Here is a 14287-nt window from a genome sequence, read left to right as displayed (position 1 = left end):
AGATGAGTTGTATGAGAGGTTGGACACTAAAGAGGGAGAAAAGGACCTGTACCGATTGGCTAGACAGAGGGAACAAGCTGGGAAAGATGTGCAGCAGGTTTGGGTAATAAAGGATAAAGATGGACATGTACTCACAAGCGAGGACAGTGTGTTGAGCAGATGGAAAGAGTACTTTGAAAGGCTTATGAATGAAGAGAATGAGAGAGAGAGAAGAGGTTGGATGATATGGAGATAGTGAATCAGGAAGTGCAGTGGATTACCAAGGAGGAAGTAAGGACTGCTATGGAGAGGATGAAGAATGGAAAAGCCGTTGGTCCAGATGACATACCTGTGGAAGCATGGAGGTGTTTAGGAGAGATGGCAGTGGAATTTTTAACCAGATTGTTTAATGGAATCTTGGAAAGTGAGAGGATGCCTGAGGAGTGGAGAAGAAGTGTACTGGTGCCAATATTTAAGAATAAGGGGGATGTGCAGGACTGTAGTAACTACAGGGGGATAAAATTGATGAGCCACAGCATGAAGTTATGGGAAAGAGTAGTGGAAGCTAGGTTAAGAAGTGAGGTGATGGTTAGTGAGCAGCAGTATGGTTTCATGCCAAGAAAGAGCACCACAGATGTGATGTTTGCTCTGAGGGTGTTGATGGAGAAGTATAGAGAAGGCCAGAAGGAGTTGCATTGCGTCTTTGTGGACCTGGAGAAAGCATATGACAGGGTGCCTCGAGAGGAGCTGTGGTATTGTATGAGGAAGTCGTGAGTGGCAGAGAAGTATGTAAGAGTTGTACAGGATATGTACAAGGGAAGTGTGACTGTGGTGAGGTCTGCGGTAGGAGCAACGGATACATTCAAGGTGGAGGTGGGATAACATCAGGGATCGGCTCTGAGCCCTTTCTTATTTGCAATGGTGATGGACAGGCTGACAGACGAGATTAGACAGGAGTCCCCGTGGACTATGATGTTTGCTGAGGACATTGTGATCTTTAGCAATAGTAGTGAGTAGGTTGAGGAGACCCTGGAGAGGTACAGATGTTCTAGAGAGGAGAGGAATGAAGGTCAGTAGGAACAAGACAGAATACAAGTGTGTAAATCAGAGGGAAGTCAGTGGAATAGTGAGGATGCAAGGAGTAGAGTTAGCGAAGGTGGATGAGTTTAAATACTTGGGATCAACAGTACAGAGTAATGGGGATTGTGGAAGAGAGGTGAAAGAGAGTGCAGGAAGGGTGGAATAGGTGGAGAAGAGTATCAGGAGTGATTTGTGACAGACGGATATCAGCAAGAGTGAAAGGGAAGGTCTACAGGATGGTAGTGAGACCGGCTATGTTATATGGGTTGGAGACGGTGGCACTGACCAGAAAGCAGGAGACAAAGCTGGAGGTCGCAGAGTTAAAGATGCTAAGATTTGCATTGGGGGTGACGAGGATGGACAGGATTAGAAATGAGTACATTAGAGCAGTGTTTCCCAACCTTTTTTGAGCCACGGCACATATTTTACATTAGAAAAATCCCACGGTGCACCACCAAACAAAAATGTCACAAAAAGTACATGTAATGAAATATAATGATCTTCTAGTTTCAATTTACTCACAATTTACTTACTCAGTGTGAAACCTGGGCCTGTTTAGTTGAACACGATGCTGATATACACATAGGAATTGAAGAAAGACACACACGAAGATCTTCTTCAACAGCTCAGAGTCTCTCTCTTTTATTAGTTTTTACAGCAGTCATGATTGAAAAACCCACCTCACATAGGTAGGTTGTGGAAAATACGAGCAGGGCTGAAATAGCTCTGCTTGCCAGAATGGGAAACTCCTTGGCAGCAGTCAGCCAAAAACTGTCCAAAGGTAGATCAGCAAAGCTCAGCTTTAAACCATGATTTTCTCTCAGTACAGTTATTTCCTCCTGCTCCTGTAAAGTCATGTCCTTTCCAACTGTGGTTGAGCTGTATGGGTTCCTAACCCAGTCAAGGCAATCAGTGGAAACTGAAGGGAAATAAAATGACAAGTTCTGTTCAAGAGTTTTCAGATGCTTGCCTATTGTCACACACAGCGCAGCAATGTTGATACCTTGCCATTTCTGGGTGTGTGGGAACATGTCAAGGTTGGCACTTTCCACATGTTGTTTCCAGAGCTGCACCTTTGAAGGAAATCCATTTATTTTATCTGCTCTTGTGAGCAGGTTTTCATTTACAGCCTTGCATCTGTGTGTTCGGGTCATTGAAATGTTGAAATATATCTGCCAGATATGCCAGTCTTGCACACAACTCATCACTTGAAAGCAACTTAGCGTCATCACACCTCTCATTTGTCAAAAATACCTTTAATTCCTCCCGCAGCTCGTACACACGGGCTAAAACTCTGTCACGGGACAACCACCGGACCTCCATATGCAGCAATAGCACTTTATGCTCCGCACCCATTTCCTCACATAATGATGCAAACATGCGACTTTTTACAGGTCTTGTCTTCGCCAAGTTTATCATGCGCACAACATCGTCCAATACAGGAGCTAGGTCTGCTGGTAATGTCTTGGCAACGAGTGCCTCACGGTGCAGAAAACAATGCGTCGCAATAACATCTGGATGTTGCTCTTTCACTCTGCTTACAAATCCTTTGGTGCGCCCGAACATGGCGGCTGCTCCATCAGTGCAAACACTTATGCAGTTTCCCCACTTAAGTCCTCCTTGTTCAAGGTACTTTGTTACAACTCAAAAAATTTCCTCTCCTGTTGTTATTTCTGGCAATTCCTTGCAAAACAGGAAGTATTCTCTGATGGTGTCCCCGTCTATAAAGTGCACATTTGCCAAAAGTTGTGCATGTCCACTGATATCCGTAGATTCATTGAGTTGCAATGCTAATTTTCCACTGGTGTGCAACTTTTCCAAAACGATCCTTTCAATGTCTGCAGACATGTCATCGATATGTCTGGTGATTGTATTATTTGAGAGAGGGACTTGGGCTATTTCTTTAAGTGCGCCAGGGCCGAGCATCTCATTTACAACGATTTTGCAGGCAGGTAGTATTAATGTCTCTGCCACTGTGTGTGTGCCTATTTTGATTTGGCGATGAATTCAGCAACTTGGTAGCTAGCTTTGAGAGCTCTCTCATGCGTCTTTGTGGTTTTCCTCACTAAAACTGCCTGTTTCTTAGTCTGTTCATGAAGTTGAATAAAATAGTCTGTGTTCTTGTTTTGAAGTGACGGGTGTTTTGTTTGGAGATGGCGTTTCAGTTTGCTAGGAACCATGGCACTGTTGGACAGCTTTTCCCCTACATACCAAGCATAATGGAATCAGCTCGGTTGGTTCCCCGGTAAAAGTAAATTCAAAGGAAAGATAACTTTCATTGTATTGTCTTGAGCTCACCGTTTTTGCTTTCTTCTGACCACTACTTATACTAGGGCCTTCATCTGGTGTCACAATTTTCTTCTGGACCCAGGTCGGATTGTGTACTTTTTCTTTTCAGATATTTATCCATCTCTAATACACTGCTGTCACAGCCGACGCATCACTAATTCTAATGTTTGAATGGCAACAGGTAGATACACAGATTAATTAGCCATCTGCTGCCACCTAGCGGAAAAGTATTTAATTGTTCTGCCTGTAACTGTCGCATAGACGAACGAAAACAAATTATTTGCAGTAAATAAATAATAATTTTCAAACCAATTAAGTGAAATTGGATACTTTTCCACGGTACACTTGATGATCTCTCACGGCACACTAATGTGCCGCGGCACAGTGGTTGGGATTTACTGCATTAGAGGGTCAGCTCAAGTTGGACTGTTGGGAGACAAAGTCAGAGAAGCGAGATTGCATTGGTTTGGACAAGTGCAGAGGAGAGATGCTTAGTATATTGGGAGAAGGATGCTAAGGATAGAGCTGCCAGGCAAGAGAAAAAGAGAAAGGCCCAACAGAAGGTTTATGGATGTGGTGAGAGAGGATATGCAGGTGATGGGTGTAACAGAACAAGATGCAGAGGACAGAAAGATATGGAAGAAGATGATCTGCTGTGGCGACCCCTAACGGGAGCAGCCGAAAGAAGAAGAAGAAGACCAGAATTGTTCATGGAGCCACAGAGCAGGGAAATTGGAGCTTGTGGCACAGTGAGGGTGAACAGAAGACACAGGCCTTCACAGCTGAAGCCAGACAGGCTGAAGATAAAAAAAGGTAACAATCCGGTTTTCATGCGGGAGGAAAACTTGGTGGCAGTGGCATGGCACGATGTCAAACGGGTGACTTGTCTCTCTACAGTACACACTAACAATATATGTGAGAAAATACAAAACTTTCTGTGTTGTGTGCAGCAACAGACAATTGAAAAGGAGGCACGAGTGCAACACGTATTGTAAGCAGTGCAATGTGGCAATGCATGCAATTGGCTGCTTTGAGCGATATCATACTTTACAGGACTTTGCTGTGTAACATGTACAGTATGTGAAATCATATAGTATGCAGGCTCATACAACATGCAAGACAGTAACATTTGTCAAAAAAATATTTTTTGTTGATTTGATATGTTAAACCATTGCTTTGTGTTCTTTTTTTTAAAAAAAATAAGTTTTTGGAAAAATATTCAGCCCTGGGAGAAAAGAAACATACAAAAAAAAAATTAGCCCTAAAAGAGTTAAACGTTGTAAAAAAAAAAAAAAAAAAAAAAAGAACATCTGAAGGTAATGTAATGTAAAGAAGTGTAGGGACTTGTAAAATGAGAGAACTGGTCAAAACATTACATGGTATTTAACTTTTGATCACTATGCTCATGACTAAAGCACATCCAGTTTTAATTTACTTGATTGTAGTGAGGCTTCAGTTTATTAATATTAGATTTATTTGTGTTTTTATGATCTCAAGTTAATTGAAGCATCATATTTTAACTTTTATATGGGCAATCTAATGTTTCCAACTTACATATATACTATATACACTTTAATATATACACTTTTTGCTGCCTCCAAGAATTATAAATGTTGCTGTAATAACTTTGCAATAGGAATTCTTACCAAAACATTTCTCATGTAGTTTCCACAAGTTGTTCATAGACTGGGATGCAGTGTGTTGCCATCGAAAAGAAGTTCTCTTCAACAAAAGCCACATGTGAGCATTCATGGAAAATAAATGGGCATACATCCTGATCTAAAAAAAAAAACAAGCACATTTCTAATGAAATACAACAGAATAACATTTAATTAAGGTCAGTAAATAAAGTAAGTCTGATCAAAGGGATTACCCAACATATTCAATGTTTTATGAAGATATCAATTATTTATCTATACCAACATTCCTCCATTTTTTAAAATTTCAGCATTTCAAAATATATAATATAAAAACCAAAACATTGATAAAACTTCCTTCACTTGAAGAAGCAGACACTATTCATTTGTTGCAGTTGTTATTTTTAGTTCTCTTCAATGCACTGCCAGATTCTTCAAAAGCAGTTCAAGGGTACTTTGGCTTGAAATTATGTGGGACAAAGTTGAATGCAAGGCAGGAATCACCCCTGCATAAGGTTTGGTCCAAGGTAGGGTACACTCACTCAGAAAAAAGGCAGAATTTGCCAGTTACATTAACAGGCGTACATTTGAGATGAGCGATGAAAATGTACCTAAAGTACCTATAGAAAAAGCATTTAAACACTACATTCAAAATCCACACAAAAAGCAAATAAACTGGAATTTGAATGCAAAACTGGAGCAGTAGTGCATACCACTGCCTACTCAAAAAATAGTGATGTTAAATTAGAAAACGGGAATCTAAGTGAAGAACAGTGTATTTGCAAGTATACCACTACGCATGGACCAGGGACATTCAATAAGTCAATTTATTAAGTGTCTCATGCAGAGTACTGTTCCAAAATAACAGATGAAAGTGTTTACTGTAATAGTTTAGAAGTTTTATTTAGAACAATAGCTGAACAGTTAAATTAGAATCTGGCATTGTCCCCTACTACAATACCATAATACTTAGCAACACTGCTTCACAGGATACAGTCATGGCCGAAATTATCGGCACCCCTGGAATTTTCCCAGAAAATGCACCATTTCTCCCAGAAAATTGTTGCAATTACAAATGTTTTGGTATACACATGTTGATTTCCTTTATGTGCATTGGAACAACACAAAAACAAGAGAAAAAAAGCCAAATCTGACATCATTTCACACAAAACTCAAAAACCGGACTGGACAAAATTATTGGCACCCTCAACTTAATATTTGGTTGCACGCCCTTTGGAAAAAATAACTGAAATCAAGCGCTTCCTATAACCATCAACAAGCTTGTTACACCTCTCAACTGGAATTTCCGACCACTCTTCTTTTGCAAACTGCTCAAGGTCTCTCAGATTTGAAGGGCGCCTTCTCCCAACAGCAATTTTGATATCTCTCCATAAGTGTTCAATCGGATTTAGATCCGGACTCATTGCTGGCCACTTCAGAACTCTCCAGCGCTTTGTCTTCAACCATTTCTGGGTGCTTTTAGAGGTATGTTTGGGGTCATTGTCCTGCTGGAACACCCATGACCTCTGACGCAGACCCAGCTTTCTGACACTGGGCCCTACATTGCGCCCCAATATCTTTTGGTAGTCTTCAGATTTTATGATGCCTTGCACACAGTCAAGGCATCCAGTGCCAGAGGCAGCAAAACATCCCCAAAACATCTTGGAACCTCCACCATGTTTGACTGTAGGTACTGTGTTCTTTTCTTCATAGGCCTCATTCCGTTTTCTGTAAACAGTAGAATGATGAGCTTTACCAAAAAGCTCTACCTTGGTCTCATCTGTCCACACAACATTGGCCCAGAAGGATTTTGGATTCCTCAAGTACATTTTGGCAAACTCCAGTCTGGCTCCTCAGACAATTCTCTGCTGTTCTTTCTGTTCTCCATGCTTAGTGTGGCACACTCAGACACACAACAGAAAGGTTGAGTCAACTTTTCTCCATTTTAACTGGCTTCAGGTGTGAGTGCTATATTGCCAGCACCTGTTTCTTGCCACAGGTGAGTTCAAACGAGCATCATATGCTTGAAATAAAACGATTTACCCACAATTTTGAAAAGGTGCCAATAATATTGTCCGGCCCATTTTTGGAGTTCTGTGTGACATGATGTCAGATTTGGCTTTTTTTCTCTGTTTTTTATGTGTTGTTCCAATGCACATAAAGGAAATAAACATGTATACCAAAACATTTGTAATTGCAACAATTTTCTGGGAGAAATGGTGCATTTTCTGGGAAAATTCCAGGGGTGCCGATAATTTCAGCCATGATTGTAAAGATACAGGTGAACTAAACACAATTCCTCCCCATGTCCAACTGGGCTTTCCACAGCTGTTCAGGTTTCCATCCAGTACAGATTAGTTTAAATGGTATCTCATAGGTGGCTCTATTCAAGATACATGTATTAAAAGTGTACGAGTATGATCTGTCAAGAGCGGTTTACAGCCTTGAGCATAATGTATTGGCTTGTCTCCCTGCTCACCTAAAATTGGAATATGGAAGGATGGGTAGATGGATGGATAAATGGATGGCACAACTTCACCTCAGATTAGGTGCAACGTTTACAGAGGTCTTTAGTAATAAACTAGATAGCAAAAACTGGCCATGTTTCCAGATTTGGAACATTAAAACATTACACTCCTTCCACAGGACATTTTAGAGCAGTGGTTCTCAAACTCAGTCCTTGAGACCCACTGTGGCTGCAGGTTTTTGTTCCCACAAAAATCACAATCAGTGATAATAACTGATCTAACTTAATTATCTGGTCTTTATTCTCTTCCTGTATTGTGCCTTCAGAAAAGCAAATCGGTACATTTATAAGACATTTCCATTTTGGCTTAATTTGAAATTCTTAACTCTTTGGTTGTTTTCCTATTATTTCACCTATTTTGTGTGTGATTTGCTCCCTTCACTGTATCCTAATGATTACTATTAAAAACAAGCAGAGCAGATACCCAGCAAAACAACACTGAATGATGAAAGGCTACAAACACTTCAGTGTCAGACCCACTAATTTGTAAATAATGGATTAAATAACCACTTGATGTTAAAAAGTATAAAGAAAAAGAAAAAAAAAACAGTATGCCCCATGTACTGTAACTGCCTAGTATGTTTTAATAAAAAAATGCCAAACTTAGTTCTGTAATTTCTACATCTCACTCAAATACTGTAGACTAGGAGTCAAATTAAAATCAATTTGGTTGGAACAAAAACTGTCACAGTGGGTCCCTAGGACCAAGTTTCAGAATCATTTGTTAAGAAATGTATTGAAATCCTTGTTTAGTCAATGCGTAATATAATATTTAACATTCATTATTATTAGAAGTTTATTAAGAATGCAGTTGGCTGGTGCCGTGCCCGGGATTTGTTCCTGCCTTGCGCCCTGTGTTGGCTGGGATGGCTCCAGCAGACCCCCCGTGACCCTGTGTTAGGATATAGCAGATTGGACAATGACTGACTGACTGCCTTTATTAAGAAATCATGTTAACTCAGTTTCATAATTTTGTTATTGTTTTAGAGAAATTATAAATTGTTTCTGAACTTTTATGCAAAATTTGAGTCAAACATTCACCAAGGTCAGTACACTATAACATCTTAACAAGTGTCTTATTCAGTAGAATCAATCATGCATTTAGACAGAAGCACTGTTTGATACTATTGACTACATGTATATCACAACAAAACAAAGACTTGAAGGGTCAGTTGTGTCTTTAATGGTTTATACTATTTAAAAAAATCACCTTTCAATATCTGTAAAAGTCTAATGATCATAAGCTAATTTTTCCTGTCAACAGTTGCAAATATTATGTTTCAGCTATAAGAACTGGGACTATTTTTATTTTTTATTTTTTTTGCAATATACTGTCATAAGAATAGATTTGGAAATATATTAAATATAAATCATATGTAGACTGACCTCAATGGCATCAAGAAATAATAATAAATCATACTAATTCTTATTTAGTAATTAATTCTTTCAACATGGTTAATGAACAGTGACATGTCATGGTTCAATTAAGCAAAATCTTTCAGGAAGTCAAAATTCTGCAAATATGGCACCATTTGTTAAATATTCCCAAATATAAATAAAGAATTCCAAATATTCAATAATAATAATAACACTTGTTTTCCTTCAATTATCCATTACTTATTAATAAAAGAAAGGAAAAACACAGGAAAACAAATTTAAATGTGACACAAAAGGAGAATTAAAAACAAAAATTAACAACTAAGAAAACTGAAATAATTAACAAACCACTAACTGGCTAAAAGTCACAAATCTAAAAATGAGAAACCCTAAATACCAAATGTTAAATTGTAAACCGCTATGGGACAGCTATGAAGAGGATGAAGAATGGAAAGGCCACTGGTCCAGAGGACATGACAGTGGAATTTTTAACCAGATTGTTTAATGGAATCTTGGAAAGTGAGAGGATGCCTGAGGAGTGGAGAAGAAGTGTACTGGTATCGGTTTTTAAGAAGAAGGCGGATGTGTACAGCTGTAATAACTACAGGGGGAAAAAACTGATGAGCCACAGCATGAAGTTATTGGAAAGAGTAGTAGAATCTAGGTTAAGAAGTGAGGTGATGATTACTGAGCAGCAGCAGTCCTGCCAAGAAAGAGCACCACAGATGTGATGTTTGCTCTGAGGGTGTTGATGGAGAAGTTTAGAGAAGGCCAGAAGGAGTTGCATTGCATCTTTGTGGACCTAGAAAAAGCATATGACAGGGTGCCTCGAGAGGAGCTGTGGTAGTACGTAAGAGTTGTACAGGATATGTACAAGAGAAGGGCGACAGTGGTGAGGTCTGCGTTTGGAGTGACGTGGTATTATATCAGGGATCGGCTCTGAGCCCTTTATTATTTGCAATGGTGATGGACAGGTTGACATATGAGATTATACAGGAGTCTCAGTGGACTATGATGTTTGCTGATGACATTATGATCTGCAGCGAGAGTAGGGAGCAGATTGAGGAGACCCTGGGGAGGTGGAGATATGCTCTAGAGAGGAGAGGAATGAAGGTCAGTAGGAACAAGACAGAATACATGTGTGCAAATGAGAGGGAGGTCAGTGGAATGGTGAGGATGCAAGGAGTAGAGTTGGCGAAGGTGAATGAGTTTAAATACTTGGGATCAACAGTACAGAGTAATAGGGATTGTGGAAGAGCGGTCAAAAAGAGAGTGCAGGCAGGGTGGAGAAGAGTGTCAGGAGTAATTTGTGAAGATGGGTATCAGCAAAAGTGAAAGGAGGGTCTAAGGGTTGGTATTCAGACCATCTGTGTTTTATGGGTTGGAGATGGTGGCACTGACCAAAAAACAAAAGACAGAGCTGGAGGTGGCAGAGTTAAAGATATTGATATTTGCATTGGATATGACGAGGATGGACAGGATTAGAAATGAGTACATTAGAGGGTTAGCTCAGGTTGGACGGACATTACAATACCTTCAGATTTACTTTTTGACGTTTAACAACTGTTTACACTTATTTGTTTTCCAATTGGAGCACAGGCAGGTGAAGTGACTTGCTCATGGTCACACAGTACCAGTGAAGGGATTTTCTTATTTAAAAGGACTGAAACAAAAGAGGCAAGATTGCGTTGGTTTGGACATTGCAGAGGTGAGATGCTGGGTATATTGTGCTAGACTAGTTGCACAATAGTCTGATATGACAACTGTACTGTAATAGACTACAACGTCTTGCAGGAAGTGGTTAAAATGACCAGGTTAATCACTGGTGCTGCATTTCATCCATAAAAGACATTTAAAACTAATAGTCTGACATTCAGCAAACAGTTCTTACTGCTAGGTAGTGCAGTCAGATTGCCTTGTGAGATTGACTATCATAACTCAAATATAACTTGAATGTATTAAAAAATATTCAAATGCAAACTAACAGTTCTTTGTTTTACCTTGCAATAATTTTGGCATCATACTATTCCAAATGCAAAATGCAATATTTCATTTTTGTATACAAACTAGGGGGCTTCGCTCGCCAACCGCCGTGTTTGGTTTTCCGGATACATTTTTAGATTATTTTTCCCTTGAATTGTTGCTATTTCATTAGTTTCACTTTTATTTCAGAACTTAGGTAAAAACAATATTTGGAATCTTTCGAGTCCCAATATGCTGAATCTTTTAAATGAGGTCAGTGAGACGTGTTTAATGACTTTGTACCATAATTCAGGATAGGTTTCTCTGTTTGGAATTTCAGCACAGACAAAATGATCTACATCATCAGCAGTTAATATTTCTTTTTGCAAAGTAACCAATAAATGCATGTGAGGTAAAACACGTTTTTGAAATTCTCTGACTTAAAACTTCAAAGCCTTACAATACTTACATACATGAAGTCACTGGAAAAGGGTGTGTGGTGCTCCCAATATCTTTAAAGACTTGGACCTTCGCTCTTTTGCAATGTCCTGGGGCTTCCTATTTTGCTATATGTTTGCGAGACATGGACACTATTCACTGACCTGAGACATGAAACTCCTTCAGTATTGTGTCTCTTCTGTATCAAATCGCTAATTTGACTTTGTGTCAAATGAGCAGTTGTTCATGGAGTCCCGAATGAGGCACATTTCCTGCACTGTGCGTCAGTTATGGCACTATGGATATGTAGCACAATTCCGTAAGGGTGATCCAGCTCGCAGGACTCAAGCAGCTGGACCTGGCCAAGGGGATACCCACATAACAACTGGCTGTGGCAGATGGATAGTCATTTCTGGAGGGTGGGACTGGACTGTGTGTCTGCCTGAGGGGTTGCCAATCAGGATCCCGAGCTGTTTCGTCATGTGGCGGGTGCGGTAGGGTGCTGACCTGACACCACATTTTGTGAATGATTGTCTACTGCATTGTTTTGCTCATGGATCTACAGTTGCATATTTTAAACAATTCTCCTACACCCTGAAAATTACTTACTGCTCTTTTATTCTAGAACTCTTAAGCTTCCAACACATCGAGCACTAGCTGGCTTCATTTTATCATTTAACAGCCATGCTTCTGATATTTCTTTCCTTATTACAACAGCTTAAAAATCAGGATGTTAAATTAATGATTTCTTTTTGTCTATTACTTACCCTTTGTTGTTTCTAGTGATGGATGAAAAAACATTATTCAATAATGTTTTCATGTGGAATGAAAATAAAAAAAAATCCAGACATGATAAACATAAAAGGGGACTATTTAATAAAGATAGAAATCCAAATAACAAGAACTGCTTGAAACAAAAACCTACACCCACCTTGACCCTCATTGGATGGAGCCGAGTAGCTAGGATTTAATAGTTTCCTAATAAACAAATTCATGTAATACATTTTTTGTAAGATGTTTTAAATAAAGATATTTAACGAGTTTGATTAATCACATTGTTTTTCTCTCAGATATACCTTCTCTTTGATTATATCATTTTGATTTTACAGGAAACCCCAATTTTGTGACATTGCATGTTTTCCACGTGTCACATTGACATGAAAGTTGCAGTTTCCATCTGTGTGTTAAGTAACACATTTCTTTATTAACACTTTATGTTTAATAGAAGTGAGGAAAAGGAAAAATATACCCACAGTACAAACCCATGTGTACCAGCTAGAATTTTTAACCTACAATTGAATATTAGAAAATGTACTTATTTTAAAAAGAATATCTAAATGTAAATTTTTGGGTAGTTTGACATTCCTATCCCTAGGTCATTAATTTGTAACTTACAAGCATTCATTTGCTCAAACTGTGGCCACCATTCAATTCTTTAAGCACCTTTGTTTCCAACCAGTTTATACTACTGATTCAGTGTTGCCAACCATTCAGTAAGCTCTATTACTTGAATGACTGGTTCTTACTTGTTCTCAGTTTATATCAGATATTTGTATTTTAATTTTGATTCTTTTGCAGAATAATGGATATTTATTGCTGCTGTTCACTGCCAATGAATTGTTTAGCAACTTGTGTCTGATGCAATATATCAATGCACCATTGGAGCTTCACTTTACTGACGTATTGAGCATGTCCTGAATGCTGACGTCAACCCTGCCGGTGTATTATACTTCGTGTTGATGTGGTCTGTCTGTGTGTGAAACATGATTAAAACACAGTGCTCCTAAAACTTCATTTTTTGTCAACAGAAAAGAACCATGTAAATATTTTTCCGTTTTTTTTTTTTTTTACCCTTTTGAAGTGTTGTTTTTTTCATTTGCTCAGGAGTAAAGGCAAATGAAAATGTGTTTGGAGTGTTGAGTCTCAGCAGTAAGTAAGTAAATAATTACCATATAGATTTGTATATGTTAATAGTATATAAGCAAGTGGGTGTACCAGTAAAGAAGAAAGTAAAAGATTACAAGTTAACCCAGGTACATTAAGTGCAAGCATGCACTATGGTGCTATAAATAAGGGCAAAGAGCACAATTAAAAAAGAAAGAGATTAAGCATCTATACATATTAATAAAAGGCAAAGCCCTCACTGACTCACTGACTGACTCATCACTAATTCTCGAACTTCCCGTGTAGGTGGAAGGCTGAAATTTGGCAGGCTCATTCCTTACAGCTTACTTACAAAAGTTAGGCAGGTTTCATTTCGAAATTCTACGCGTAATGGTCATAACTGGAACCTGTTTTTTGTCCATATACTCTAATGGAGGAGGCGGAGTCACGTATCGCGTCATCACGCCTCCTACGTAATCACGTGAACTAAAAACAAGGAAGAGATTTACAGCACGAGTCAAACGCGGGAACGAAGGTAAATGACGTTCATTTTTGAGTGTCTTAATACTGTGTAAGCATACATATTAACACATGTGCAATTAAACGTGTGCATTTACGGGGTGATTTCTCAGGCTTAAAAGCTCGCCTTTTATCAAAAAGGTAAATGCAAACTGTTTTCATTCTGAAGGGCACAAACCACGTTAGATTTCAGCCGTTAAACGCGCAAAAATGTCGGTACACCAGATAAATAAGCGCAACATATTATCAGTTGTATTGTATGCTTACAATACATATAGAAATGTGTTGATCGTTAACTAATATTATGGGATGGTGTTTTTCGACTCGCGCCTTGATTTAAACGATTGCATTTCTTGGTGGGTTTGCGTAGCTTATTGTCAATATCTTTACACCTCTTTTTAAGACTTAATTTAAAAAGGTTTTCTTTTCTTCTTAATTAAAATTTAAAAGCAATACTTCACCGCTGCGAAGCCCCTCTAGCGCTGACGTCCAAGGTTCGATTACCGTAAGCGAGTGCAGCGAGTGTGTACGCCTGATGAGCCAAGAATAAGGGGGAAAGACGTGTCACGTACTCTTTGCATTATTTGACAGTAAA

The 14287-nt window shown here is 38.9% G+C and overlaps 1 protein-coding gene across 2 annotated transcripts in view; it reads right to left on the bottom strand.

Moving 5' to 3' along the window:
* The window catches only part of tmlhe (trimethyllysine hydroxylase, epsilon), a 294616-nt gene that overhangs the window by 115579 nt on the left and 164750 nt on the right, over positions 1 to 14287 (bottom strand). The window contains exon 2 of one of the 2 annotated variants that reach the window (XM_028815427.2): positions 4995 to 5127. The exons of the other annotated variant lie outside the window; for it this stretch is intronic. Within the exon in view, the coding sequence (XP_028671260.1) occupies positions 4995 to 5121 (127 nt within the window). The 5' untranslated portion in view covers positions 5122 to 5127. The remainder of the gene's footprint in view (positions 1 to 4994; positions 5128 to 14287) is intronic. 2 annotated transcript variants of the gene reach the window in all.

The sequence above is a fragment of the Erpetoichthys calabaricus genome, chromosome 12 (genome assembly GCF_900747795.2).
Source record: "Erpetoichthys calabaricus chromosome 12, fErpCal1.3, whole genome shotgun sequence".
Taxonomy (NCBI): domain Eukaryota; kingdom Metazoa; phylum Chordata; class Cladistia; order Polypteriformes; family Polypteridae; genus Erpetoichthys; species Erpetoichthys calabaricus.
Note: the sequence above shows the minus strand (reverse complement) of the source record. Positions and strands in the feature narration are given on the sequence as shown.